Source organism: Buceros rhinoceros, unplaced genomic scaffold (assembly GCF_000710305.1).
Source record: "Buceros rhinoceros silvestris isolate BGI_N320 unplaced genomic scaffold, ASM71030v1 scaffold6382, whole genome shotgun sequence".
NCBI classification, from domain to species: Eukaryota; Metazoa; Chordata; class Aves; order Bucerotiformes; family Bucerotidae; genus Buceros; species Buceros rhinoceros.
The window spans coordinates 64,161-78,551 of record NW_010399410.1 but is presented as its reverse complement, the minus strand read 5'-3'; the positions used below and the strand labels follow the sequence as shown (position 1 = coordinate 78,551).

The window sequence follows — 14,391 nt, the reverse complement described above, 5'->3', positions numbered from 1 at the left end:
GGGGTGGGCGTGGTCCCCTGCCAGTCTCTTCCTGAATCTGTGTCTGTCACATCCTCATCACACAGAAAACAGTTTAGAGGACAAATATGAGGTCTCAACCCAATAACCGTAGCCAGCATTAGCTGCATAGGGAGCACAGAGAGGGCTGCCAGGCAGCACAGCTGTGCCAGAAACCTTACCAGATATGTGAAACGGGGGCCTCAGGTCTGAACTAAATTCAGTCATGACCATGTCTGCGTGGGACAGGAGGCTTTGGTGCCAGATGCTGGGTAGCCTGTTGCCAGAGCAGCAGATGAGGTAGAAAAAGGGCGACTTCTGTGTTAACCAGGACCAGGCTCCTGAAATAAGCAACCGAAGAGAACAAAAGGACTAGAAGTATGTACCCCAGTGTATTTACTGGGGTAAATCCCAAACTGTTCTAGCATCTTCTCCTTTACCAGGTAACTCTGCAACTGCACTATTTTGTGTTGGATTTTTTGTTTTGTTTTCTTTTCTTTTCTTGAAAGCAGCCCCTTTGAATCACTGCTTGTTTTTAAGAAGTACAGTCTCAGGGGATCTGCTTTTGGGAGTGCAGTCCCAGCAGAGTGAGTAAATGCAGCTTTTTATGGCTTATTTCTGTATGCACTCAGAGAATCACTAACTGCAGATGTTTTCCTCTCCCCTACAGCCATTCTGAGCGAGCTGCTGCAGAGAGAGAACCGAGTCCTTCACTTTTGGACCCTGAAGAAGCGGAGATTAGATCAGTGCCAACAATATGTTGTCTTTGAGCGCAGTGCCAAGCAGGTAGTGTAAAAGCCCTGCTTTGTCTTTCTGTCCTGGCAGCATGTAAATATTCCCTGTGTCTGTTTAATGCCTCTGGGTGGGGTTCCTGTTGCATTCTCAAGCTGTATTTAAAAATTGTAACTTTTGAAAACATGGCAAAGGCATATTTAAACCAGTTTAAGGGAATTCCAAAATGCAACAACAAAACTCAGTATTTTTGCCAGGCTAGATTTAACTTTTGGATTTGTTCATTTGTTTAATAACAAATATTATAGCAAACTTGTTTTATTGAGCTATTACTGAATGAGAAAACTGCTTTCCCTGCATGCACCTTCTGTATCTACGTGCTTTGATTACTGTAGTCTTTTTATGTGTTCCTAGAAAGTATTTAGTATACAGAATACGAAGTCCCAATTGATTTGATATCCTTTGTTTGGCAGATATCTTTTGTCAGAGGATTAGTTCCTGAAATACAAAGACTGTTTGTTTTGTTTCTCCTTTGGTTGTTTTTGATGTTCACAGGCCTTAGACTGGATCCAAGAAACAGGCGAATATTACCTCTCTACTCACAACTCCACAGGGGAATCCGCAGAAGAAACTCAGGAACTCCTGAAGGAATATGGGGAATTCAGAGTACCTGCCAAGGTAAACAGGGACTTCAGTTATGGCATCTGCCTTGGTCTATGTGTATGATCCTGTTTCAATGCCTTAAATCATTGTCATAATATTCTCTTAATTTTGTATTTTCCTCCTGACGTTCCTAGCCCAGAAGATAAATGTCTTTCAAGAACTGTGATCTTTCATTTCTAGCAAGGCATAGGCACAAGAGGGAGGTTTTCTGCCCCTTGGTCCTGTACTGATTATGGAGCATTTTTGTTTTGATCAGAAGGAAGAAAAAGTCCATTCGCATACAGAGTTCACAGCAACCTAAGGAAATATACCCTAATTCCATCCTCAAACAATCCTACAAGAATAGTATAGAGTAACTAATTGATCTCAACCATTCCAAGGTCATCTTGGATTCCCTGTCTCTTTCTTCTGTCATTACAACCACAATGTTTCATTAATTCCAGCTGGGTTGATCACAGATGATCATTTATCTTATTAGAAATAATCTGTTGACCCCAACAAAACTATTTCAATAAATGGGTTTGTAAACTCCAGGGTGAACATTTTTTGATACTAAGCTGCATTAGCAAGAATCTGTTCATTTATATGGAGCAATTCTGAGAAACCTGGTGGGGTTTACAGAGGAATGGTGATTAGATCTGCTTCAGACAAATGAATTCTAAGCACAGGTAATTCACAGTCTGTGAATCCACAGGGGTATTAACAGCCACTGAAAAGGATATAAATTAGGAAGTCAGACTGCAGCAAGACCATGGCTTTGGTATCATGTAGCTTCATTTCACCATGTCCTGCAATTGATCTTCTGTAATCCTTAAACTCCTCATTAGGAACCTGTGCTTGCCTGGGTTTGATTCACAGGCTCTGTGGCATTCTTGCCCCCTCCCTTTTTGCTTAGCTTGCATGTTTTTGAAAATGGGAGATAACTAGCAGTGAATGGAAGTTCATTAAATCAGACAGGACCTGCACAACATTCCTGAAACTGTGCTTCTGGCCTCTAACCACTCGTAGTCAGTCCACCTGGAATCATTCTTGTTGCAGTTTATAATTTAATTTGGATCAGAATAATCCCAATTCATCCTGAAGTTTCCAAACTGTTTCTGGTCTTGACTTAGCCTAGGATTGAGTTTTCTACCTTGTTCCTTTTTGACCGCTACTGGCTGTTCCTTACGCTGATGCATCTAATCTTGCTCCCTAGGGCTCTAGTAAATCACTTTCCTCCCGCTGACCTGGAATATTTTCACTGCCACGTGCAATCTGGTAAATGCATGTCACTCCCAGACTGATCCAAAGAACTTTTTGGTCAAACAAATTGTTCGGAAGGCAAAAAACCCCAGTAGTTTTTGGGAATGAAACACCATTTGAATATAACAGGAAGTCAGATTTTTACTTCTCCACACCAAGCCTTGCTCGAGTATTCAGATAGTTTGTTAAGATTCAGCTGATGATTTGTTTTCCTGGTGAAATTTCTTGAATTTAGTTTTGTGTTTGAAATCTGTAAGGTGTTTTCTGGTCTGACATGCATCTGTCCTTTTGTGGCCAGATTGCTGGTAATGTCAAGTACCTGACAGCATGTCTTGCTTCAAGCTTTTCCTGGTGAAATTTCTTGAATTTAGTTTTGTGTTTGAAATCTGTAAGGTGTTTTCTGGTCTGACATGCATCTGTCCTTTTGTGGCCAGATTGCTGGTAATGTCAAGTACCTGACAGCATGTCTTGCTTCAAGCAGAGTAGAAAGTTCTGCCCACCTCTGAAAAGCTGCTTGCCAGTAAATCTGGGGATCAGACTGGTTCTCCTTTTGCTTTTGAGGATTAACATGGGCGTTACAGCTGGAGTGCAGTCTGGACAGCTGTCATCTCAGTTTTTATAAGCATTTTGTACCTGAGCTGGCTCAAACGTAGGGTCCAGGCACCTTCCCAGTTCCTGGGATAGATTTGAAATCTAAGCTAAAATTTACACCTAGCTCCTTTGTGCCACGTTTGCACAAAGTTCCTCAACATGGAAAACTGTGGTGACTGAGGGACAGTTAGAGCCCAAGTGAAATATAAATGACCTTTAGAAGGTTTGAAGGCTCTGTATCTTTTGGTTTGTAGTGTCCTATCTGGAACTAAAATACTGACGGAGGATTTTATAGTAATTTGGATTTAAATACTGATTGTTTCTGACAAGCTTGACAGTGACTCAAACTCACTTCCTGGATTGATATGTGGAGTATTAATGATGCGTACACAGGTCTGCAGAACCACCGCGGTATAGATTCAGAGTCACTTGGTGTGTTTTGAGAAATGTGATTTTAAAATTCTGCCACCTTCTCCAAGTCTCACAAAAAGTAAGGTTTTGGGCATGGGCAGTAGGCATGTCTGAATTCTAGCATGTTTTTCTTATGTGTTTATGTGTGTGTGGTTTCAAAAACTGGACTACTTCTATCTTCTGCAGCTTCATAAGTGTCCTCACAAAAATGTCATTCCTTTCGTGTTTTACTGGGCAAAGTTTAAAGCATCTGTTTCTGTATAAGATGAAGTACAGGCACTCTTTAATGATGTATAAAAAAATTGCGATCTGCTTCTGACTGCTGTGTGAATTAAAAACAAAGGAAATAACAGTGATGTGACATAACTGAGGATCATATTTTGGGCAGCAAACAAAGGAGAAAGTGAAGCTTCTCATCCAGCTGGCTGACAGCTTTGTAGAAAAAGGACATATACACGCCACTGAAATTAGGAAGTGGGTCACCACCGTTGACAAACGCTACCGTGACTTCTCTCTCAGGATGGGGAAATACCGCTACTCCCTGGAAAAAGCCCTTGGAATCAATACAGAGGTACTGTAAGTCCATGTCCTGCTGGGGTTCTATACCAAATCTGAAAGTCACAGAGGGACGTAAAGGCTGTGGTACAAACTCTGCAGGTTATTATGTGTCCACTAGAAACCCTTTAAACCTGGCCAACCCTCCTAGCCAAACTCAGAGCTGTTTCTGAAGAGAAGAAGGTATTTTGTGGCAGATCAGTGATACTAAGAGGAGACAGATGGAAATCAAAATGATTTTCTAAACAAATGTTTGCACCATTCTGCAGGAGACCGTACAGCTACTGGGAAGGAGGAAAAACATACTGGAGTAAAAGTCTGTGTTAATTTTAGCATAAGCCATAAATCCTGCTCCCCCACCATTATTTTGAATTAAACTCAGGCTTTGACTGTAAGTTTCCATTCTCTCATCCTTTAACTATCAAAAAAATTGATCTCCAGCCTCATCTCTGGGCTCTCTTAGGTGAAATAGAGCAATGCAACTGAAATAAAAACTAGAATCTCCTGCTATTCCCTGGCCACAGTATTAAAGGGGAGTGCCAGAGGCAGAAATGCTTAAAAACCTTTCACCCATCCTTTGAAATTAAGTATCAAAGAAAGAGGAACATACTTGCTTGCACCCTCAAGGTACCCTAAAGGTACTGTTCCTTGTAGGGTCTCTGGGTTACGCAAAGCTACTAACCGCAGTCTGGAAGGGTGTTTCCATGGCAGAAGGCCATGGGAAGTTAGGACTGCCTCTGCGTACACCCGACCTTATCAGACTGTTTATGAAGTCCCATAGGGACTCATAGGAAGTCTCACAGGGAGACTCATAGGGAGTTTCCCCATAGGGAACTCACGTAGGTGTGAAGAAGTCAGGTAAAATTTAGACATTTCTCATCAATAGCTATTCCTAGCTAGGAGTAACAGTGTGGACTCTAATAAATCTCATAGCCAGTGGTTTTTTAAGATTTCTCTCTTACCTTTTCACATTGTCCTTCTCACTGTAGTCCTTCTAAATCTCTTTCAATTTCCTTCTTTCTGACATCGGGATCTTTATCTTACCCACTTGATAGCACTGCATTAGGATTACAATGAATTTAAAATCTGTACTGTTGCTTTTTCTAGGATAACAAGGACCTAGAACTAGATATTATTCCAGCAAGTCTTTCAGACCGGGAGGTAAAGCTGCGAGATGCAAATCATGAAGTCAACGAAGAAAAAAGGAAGTCAGCCAGAAAGAAAGAGTATGTCCCCAAATGCTCACAGCCTGTCACGACTCCTTATCTAAGAATGATTCTATGGTATTTGCATGACCAGAACTGACTGACATGTCAGTCTCGTAACTCCTTCCAGCCGTGGAGCTATTGAGATAAGTCTATGGGTGTAGGGCAGAAGTTGTGACTTGTAGGCTAGAGAGTTTCAGAATGCACAGGTTGAATTTCTTTTGGTTTTAACTGGAAGTTACTTTTGGAATGCGAAAAAAGTGAGTCGAGCACTTCTTTGGACCCTGATGTCATGGAAATACTCATTGTCATAATTTCTTGCAGGCTATAAAAATATAAAAAATAAAATGAATGGGGAAAATGAAAAATGTCTTTATATGTCTAGATATTCTCTGAACTCCCATGACATCCAGAGGAGCTGACTGGGTTTCAGTGACACAGGAGTTCACTTTAAGTTAAGGCTCAAATTTCAGTGGGTGTAGAACTGAAAATATTTCATACTAGAGGAAATATTGGAGAGTGCTGGTTGCACTTAAATCTAGAAACAGTCTAATTTCACAGTATTTTGTCTTAATTTTTGCTTGAGAGTATTTGTATGTGTGATCCTTCCCAGCCTTCCGAAATTGTCACTACAGTGCATAACCTCGATAAGAAACCACTTCTGCTTTAGAGAGCAGTGGTTACACTTGGTCTGCCTCTGGCACATTTTCCAAACATTGGGCATTTCAATTTTGAGCTGCCCAGCCTTAGGCACTACAGATGTGGACATGGGGCTTCCCAGCAGGCTGGATTTTCTCCAGTCAGATACCAAGTTGTTGAATCCTCCTCAAAGTAGCGTTGTCTCCCAAATCCATCTGTACTGCCGCTGAAGGTGAAGTTTCAGGGTGACTTACAGCTGACTGCTAGTAAAGATGCAAATGGTGTTGGTGAATCTCACGTTCTTACTCCTGGGGAAAAGAAAAAATCTGAGAATTATTTGACTGTTAAGGGGGTGGGCATGTAGAAAATAAATCACAATTCAGGGTTGCAGAAATAGGACTTAATAGCATTTTATGCAGAAAAGATATTTAGAAAATAATCCTGCAAGGGACTAGAGTGACATTTCATTCCTGGAGCTGAAAGGTGCAAAGGCAGCTTAAGGTTTAGAGTGGAAGTGCACTGATTCATTAAGACAACAGGAGGAAGTTTTGTTTTCTGTTCATTGTACAAACAACTGTAATGTCCAAAACACCTGAAATACTTCCTGTTTTCCAGATTCATTATGGCTGAGCTGCTTCAGACAGAAAAAGCTTATGTCAGGGACTTACATGAGTGCTTAGAGGTAAGTTATGGCCTGGGAAGTCTCCAGTGTTTTCAGGCAGGTCATGGTGTCCTTTGTGGTGGTGGTCACTGTACTGCAAAGGCTGACATGGACAAGGGTCTATGTGAGGGTACCACCATCGGTGGTGAGCTGCAGAGCTGTGTCCTGCTGGTGGGGGGAGCTGGTTGGGCAGCAGGGAGAGCTCGTCTCCCTCTGGCAGAACCGTGGGCTGTGCTCCCCACACTTGGCTGTAAGTGTCTGTGCCTCCCAGGACACCGGAGTGTGGCTTTATTTATAAAGCTGTGCTCACCCCTGCAGATGAAAGCAATGTCCTGGGACTCAGTAAAGAGCAATATATTTGCACATTGACCTGAAAATTGTTGGTTTCTAGGGGCTTTTTAAAATCATGGAGCGTTTTCTTAAGCATTCAAGTCTATTCCTTTGGATCAACTCATGCTAGAGAAAGAGCTGGATTTACACTGATACCTTGACCCAGGGCGGGTGTTCCTGAAAGGGACTGCAATATTCCAGGCAAAAATCAGAGTGCATGCCAGTGGTATCTGTCAACTTTCACATTCCTGCAGTTTGAAAGAGGTTTTTGTCTAGCTAATGCTACTGAAGTGGCGAATCCAGCTTATCTTTCAACGGGTTCTGCCTGCAGTTTTTGGACACTGTCGGTTGGACAGCAAAGACACCAAGACAGGTGGTGTTGGCATGCTTCTGCTTTTTCTTCAGACAGCTTCTGAGTGTCAGCACTTTGAATTTCTCTGGAGAGCTGTCTGTAACATTTATTTATTTATTTATTTAGCTTGTTTGGTCAACCTCCAAGTACATAGTTCCTGTGTCAGCACGAGTCTTTGGCAATAAAACAGGGAGATCTGGTCTTTTTCCGCGCGTTTATTCACAAAGCTAAGAATTGCTGGTGTCTTCCAGACTTACCTTTGGGAAATGACAAGTGGAGTGGAAGAAATACCCGCTGGGATCCTCAATAAAGAGCACATCATCTTTGGCAATATTCAGGAGATATATGACTTTCATAACAAGTAGGTTTTCCTGACAGTCCTGTTAATGTTTACTGACTAAGGAAGCAATAGGCGTGTGGTTACCTACACATCCGTGCGGTGTCTGCAGTGAACGCCTATGGTGCGATGCACGCAGGAGCGTAAAGTAATTGATCCAGATTTGCAAAATAATGTTTGATTTCTCGTTTTGTGTCTTTTAAAAAGTCCACGAAGTTTAAACTTTGCCTTCAGGTGATTAACCATGTCAAAGTCGTGTTATGCCAATGCTTTGTAATCCTGTACATGCTTTCCATCTCACAGCACTGGATGTAGTTTGGAAGCTGGCCTGTCAAAGATATGATCTCTTGCAAAACAGCAAGGGAAAAAAAAGAATAGTTGACATGAGCTGAGTTAATAAGTAGCTTTCCTGCTGCTTCTTGGAGACTTTCTGTATTTAATCTGTAACTAACAGTACTCCACTTTATCAAGATGAGACTGTGTATCAGATCAGCTTAGAGGGCGTTGTTTCCTTGCTAGAATGTGAATGCAATAGCAGTCACAAATGTAACATTTAGGGGTGCTGAATCCCACAAGGTCAGCCTGAATTTAAAAGTCTGTCTTCAAGTTACATATCAAAACCAAAGCAGACTGAAAAACAAATCAGAAAACCCTTTCCCACTGAGATTTTGTGAGCCTTTCAGTGCTTCAGCCAGATAAATGCACCATCACATACACGTAAGCGTGCTCTAGCAGAGGCTGCCATATGCGTGCTTTTGTGCAAGCGGATTCCAAGCATAGCAGAACAGTAGATTCAAACTACATATTACATTAAAACAGCCTTTAAGTAATAGATGAATTGACTCCCAGACCCCAAGAGTTGCCCTGTCATACTGGTAAATATTCTTCTCCCGTTTAAAACTACGCTAGGATCGCTCAATCAGCTTCCTACTTCCTCTCTCTTTGTGGTGCTGTATTTTCTTTGTAGTGACTGTGTCTGATGCCACCTGATTACCCTCCTTTTTGTCTTTCCCTTGCTCCCAGCTACTACCGCTTTAACACTCATGCATGCCCTACAGTTCCTTGCTGCTGTCACTTCTCTTTTCTCTGACCCATCCTCCTTCAGCCTGCTGCTTCTGCATAATCATTTTCCCTCTAAACCTTCTAGCATCACTAAAATAAATCACGCCCCTGTCACCTCAGCCAGCATCCTCCCCAATCTTCTCCTTTGGCTGGTGATGTTAAGGCAACCCCCAACCTGATTCAGGGCTGGTGAAACAGCACATTTAGTTGCTTCCCCTTCTGCAACTTCTGTTTCACTCTCTTCTTTCCACCCAGGCGTTGTGCAGGGCTCTATTTGCAAACAGAAGTGTCACTCATGGTACAAGGTGTTGGGAGAGAGTTGAATACAAAACCTGTATTTTGTGAGTTTACTACTTAACCTATGAAGTGTCACGCTTGCTTAAATTGTTTAAATCCTTTGTCCAGTGTGCCGAGTTTGGGGATGGAAAGCTGGCAGTGTTGGGCTTCTCTTTTTGCCCTTCCTCTGAATCACTGCACAACATCTTTTTGAAAATTCAGTATCTGGTTCTTGAATATCACTTTGCAGTTCTCAAGTGTCGCTTTGCAGTCCTGAATACATTGCCTCTCTACTAGGAATTGCTACCTTTTTCCTTTCTAGTGGAGTCGGGCATGACTGTGATCAAAACCAAAAGCATGCCTTGGCAAGGACACGCTTTTTCCACTTGCAGGACGCTTGATTAGCCTCGTAATCAAGATATAAGTATTGATCATTAGCACTGATTAACTCATTGGTCATTCTGCTTCTCCAGGGTATTTGACTGTAACTGATTACATCGGTGTCTTCTTTTTTCAGCATTTTTCTAAAAGAACTAGAGAAATACGAACAACTGCCTGAGGATGTGGGCCACTGCTTCGTCACCTGGGTAATGAATGAGGCTTCTTCTTTTCATTATTTATTCAAATTAATTCCTCTAGCACAGGCAGAAACAGGCTGGGTATTGATGCAAGGATTAGGTTCTTAGTGATAGGCGAGATTAGGAGCTAAGCTAACCTGGAATTCCAACTGCTTTGTCCTTTAGCACTCCCAGGGTGAAAGATTCCATCTGATAACTCTTCTCCTGAGCAGTGGTGGCTTTCCAGAGCCTTTCTCCTTGTCCTGCACTGACCAGCACAGCTTTTACCTCTGCTCTTTCCTGTCTAACAGGATTTTGTCAAATCAGACCTGTATTAAGGTGTGATATTCATTTCTTTGTGAAGGGCACTGGGAAAACAGACATTTAAAATCTTAATATACCTCTCTTAGAGAATTTTAATCATGCCAGAAGGCCTCTACTAAGGCATGAACAACTTATTTTACCTACATTTTTCTTCACAAATTAGTGTCAAACTGCTGAGCCACTGTGCTCTCTCATTCCATTACCCAATGCCAGGCTAATTTGCAACAGGACTTTGAAATCTCGGTGCTAAGAGTCTTCATGGGCGTAGGAGGCTCCAGGAATTTGCTACAGTAATTTATCTGTATGAAAACTGTTCTCTTTTCAAAATATTTACCAGGCAACTCAGCCATCTTCGTGTCTTCTCTGATGCTTTTATTCATATTTCAGAACGGGGAATTAGTATTTTAAAAGTCATTGCAGAGAATTTTCACTTACAAAAAAAATTACCATATTTGGATGGTTTCAGATAGGTTTTTAATTTAAAAACATGACACAAATACTGATGAAATGGATTCAGAAATACTGTTTACAAAGAAGAGGTTACATATTTATGAAAGATGGACACATTTACATACCATTCTATGCAGAATCTTCAAGGTACTTTTAAGACACACCGTCTCAGTGACAGTACATGTCCAGGGCTGTGCGTGTGGTTACAGCCATGTAACCATAACAAAGCTGCCTGCCCAATGGCTACCTGGGATTAAAAAAGCAGTAGTAATGAAAGGAGGACATTCTCCTCTTCTGTTTCCCTGCCTCTCCCCGAGACCCAGAGTTCAATAACATGAAACTGCTCTAAGGCCGGAGTGCACAGATGCTTTTAATTTCTTTTAAAAAACAAAAAACAATCAGGAAAATAAATGCACAGCACTCCTAGCACAACATGAAGGAAAAGCAGGTCTGAGCCAGGCATCACAAATCTGAGCCAGTCTCCAGGCAAAAGTGTGGGTTCGAGGCAGTTTAAGCTAGGTGAGTCTCTTGCCCAGAGTTTGTATGCTGGCTTTATCTGCAAGTAGACAGTAGAGCCAATGCTTCATGGCTGGGGTTTGAGACCTGCATACTTTTGTACCGATCTGTGCAACCATTAGGGCTCTTGGAAATTACTTTATATCCAGATTAAGGTTTTCGGCCTTTCTTCTGTGACACTTGTTAAAGAAAGCCTCCTATAGCTGTGAACATGGTGCACCTCATTCCCCTCAACTGCTCAGGTAAATTGTGAACTATCTAGAAGTCTCCTGTTCTTAATTTGCAAGTCTTATGTCACTTTGAGAGGGGGTTTATCACCTGTATTTATCCTGGTGAGCCTTAATGAAAGACTGTTTGAGATCATGCTTTTCCCTCCCTGTCTGTTTTCACAGGCAGACAAGTTTCAGATGTACGTCACCTACTGCAAAAACAAGCCTGACTCCAGCCAGCTCATCCTGGAACACGCAGGGACTTTCTTTGATGTAAGCAGCCATTGCCATTTTCCTTCAGCATGCACAGCGCAGCAGAAACGCCTCCTCTTTACACCTGAGCAACGGGTTCCTTTCTGTGCTTTGGCACTTGGGTTTTTCAGTCCACATGCTGTGAAAACTGATAGGCTGTGGTGCGACGTGTGATCTTCATCAGTGTGGCAGGTCGTTTTTAGAAGAGACACACGTTCTTATGGGAGCCTTTGCGCATTTTTCAGACCAAATCCTTCCTAAAGATGTGTTCTAGATGTATTCTCTACTTCTGGGTTTAGTGGTAAAATGAAAAGCAGATCCCGTTATACATTTTACGACCTGAAATCCCGAAGTCCAGAACAAGAGACTGTCTTCCTGTTCTGCAAATTTTACCCACCCTATTAAACATTTGCTCCATCACGCTAGTAAGGGACTCTGTTGGCTGCAATTAGACTATTTCCCTTTCAAGCACTACACTGGTGATAAACGTTTGCAGGTGCCAATCCCGGTTTTGTAGGCTGAGAAAAATCTTTAACATTTTCCAATACTTTTAAACTAAGCTCTCCCTCTGATTTGTGGAACCCCATCAATTTTGCCATGCTTGCCTGCTAGCGTATAGCTTCAGGTACTTGCCTCTGAAATAAAAATGCTAAGACCTCTTCTCCAAACCGTTGACAATCTGTTTCCAAGTGTAGGAAACAGAATGAGCAGGATCCAGCCTGCGATGTGGCTGGTGGCTGACGGGAACCAGCTCCTCCGGGTTTTGTACGTGCCAATGGTTGCAGCATTTCAATTAAATTCAACACTGAAAGATCTCACACCAGCTTTTTTTTTTCCCCCACCTAGAAAAAGTAGTAGGGTTGAACTGAAAGGAATTTTCCAGGAGGTGGCGCTTGAGCCTGTTGAATGGTTTTACTGGTTGGTGGGTTTGAGCCGCCTTAGGTGTCTATTGGTGTTCACACGGATTGTAAGCGTTCTCTCTGCTAAGCTTTTCCACTCCAGCTCACTATATGGGCTGGAAACCTTCCCGATGTTGCTTAGTAGTGAATATTCATGTGTCAGCACCTGCTGTTTCTCAAGGGGAGATGGTTTCCTTCCATGGGTGGGAATTGTGCTGGGCTACCCAGTGATGCCTGTGCAAAAAAAGAGAAAGCTGGCTGTCCCCCCTCTGAATATCCCCCTAGGAGACACTCCATCGGAGTGGCTAAGGCAGTGGGAGGGACCTGCAGAGCCTTTTTGTCTTGATCTTGGAGTGGCAGTGGTTAAGTGGCAGGACGGGAGACAGAAATGACTGATTCTTGTCTTGCAGGCAGAACCTGGAATTTCCCAAAACACCCTGGCGATGAGAGTGAGTTAGCTAGAATATCACCCCTGAGTAAGAAGCCTGCTTGAAGATCACAAGTGTACAGCCCCTCAAAGTAAATTGTCATAGAACACCATCTTTGAAATGGAAAGCAGTCCCAGCAATGTCTGAACTGTTCAAGACCATGGAAAATTTGCAGCTTCAGGGATCATTGCAAGGTTTAGCTAATTAGGAGAATGGGCAAAGCTAAATGATGTATCTTGTTTGAAACTGTTAAGGGAATTACTAGCGATGCCATCCTATCTGGGATGTTCTAAGGACATATATGTAGAGAAAAGCAGCTTCTTTTCTTAGGCCAGTAGATACAGTGGACAAAGTGAACTGTGAAACTTGCCTAGTTTATCCTATAGCATTAGTTTTATAAAGGATAAGGATTGCTGTCTTCCCTCCCTGCAGATCTGGCTTTGCTTGTACAATCCAGAGGCTGTCTGTATCGTTACATTAGCTGGCAATTACGGAGGGAGTGGAATTTGTGTGCTTACTCTTTCAGAACTGCAGTAGACTCTTTAATTTGGTTCCTTCACTTTCTGTATCTGCCTTATTCATCATCTGAGAGCATTCCTACATTACTTAAAACTGTTCTTCATTCAGTAGTTTCACAGATAAATGATGTCTCCACATTTAACAATTTTTAATATACATGTACTTCAGGCTAGCAAGATGTATTTTTTATTATCACCATGTGTTAGCCCTCAGCTTCAGCTGATGCAAATCAGCATATCATTGAGGTGATCAAGTTGATTTTAGTGTTTGTTATTTAAGCGAGCTTTGGTCCCCAAGACAGACAGTTTGGTTCAGTCATCTGTACGTTTCTGCTAGTTTGAATATTTTCCTTTAGAACTTGGGAAAGATCAGCTTGTTATATTCAAGAAGCCACAAGGCACCTTTATCTTGCATTTATAGAGTGGAGCATGATAAAGCTCCCTGACTTTGGTAGCATTGCAGGGCATTGGGTTTCTGCATGGAGGGTGGGTCATGGACAGTTTCTTCGTTGAGCTTGAGTGTTTCTTAGGAGATGGACGTAAGTGAAAGCAGGATCTTGGTTTCTCCTCAGTAAGTTTTTTTTCTCGAATTGCTCACCAAAGATTTGTGTTGTGTTACAAAACCTAATTATTTCGTGAGGGGTTTGGTGCTGAATCGGTCTACTCAGCAAGCCTGTACCTGGCTCGGGATGCAGTTTGCTCTCCTACTGAACAATTGTACACAGTTAGATTATTTATCTTAACTTGAGAATATCTGCAGACATTTGATACAAAATCTGGGCACTTTATCATTGCTTCCTGGTAAATTCAGCAATTCTTGTGTGAAATTGTATTTAAGTACTCCTGTCTCCATGTTGTCCATCCAAGGGCCTCTAAGGGTCCTGTGCTGCCCTGTGCATATTTTTGGGGATATTTTTGATGTTTCTCTGGGGTTCTGTCACTGAATGTAAGACTGCATATTAATCCTGTTCTGCAGCTCATCTGGTTTACAGTAGACAACTTGCTAGCACATGGTGCCTGTCAGATACCTTGGTTTCTTCCAGGCCTTGAGGGCACTTTTCCACCCAAAGAATAACTAAAGTTGTGTCTCATGGTGAGCCACGGTGCACTGTATCTGCCACGTAGCAGGGTTACTGCTTCCCTGTGGCAGGGGGCCGTGCGGCGGCGGGGCAGTGCGCCCCACCT

The 14,391-nt window shown here is 42.3% G+C and overlaps 1 protein-coding gene across 1 annotated transcript in view; it reads left to right on the top strand.

Moving 5' to 3' along the window:
* LOC104489303 (kalirin) overlaps positions 1–14,391 on the top strand; it is a gene marked incomplete at both ends in the record, with an annotated part of 114,549 nt that overhangs the window by 53,370 nt on the left and 46,788 nt on the right. Inside the window, 8 exons of the mRNA XM_010131449.1 lie at positions 668–783; positions 1,285–1,407; positions 4,025–4,207; positions 5,299–5,417; positions 6,651–6,717; positions 7,630–7,739; positions 9,571–9,640; positions 11,293–11,382. Of these exons, the coding sequence (XP_010129751.1) occupies positions 668–783; positions 1,285–1,407; positions 4,025–4,207; positions 5,299–5,417; positions 6,651–6,717; positions 7,630–7,739; positions 9,571–9,640; positions 11,293–11,382 (878 nt within the window). The remainder of the gene's footprint in view (positions 1–667; positions 784–1,284; positions 1,408–4,024; positions 4,208–5,298; positions 5,418–6,650; positions 6,718–7,629; positions 7,740–9,570; positions 9,641–11,292; positions 11,383–14,391) is intronic.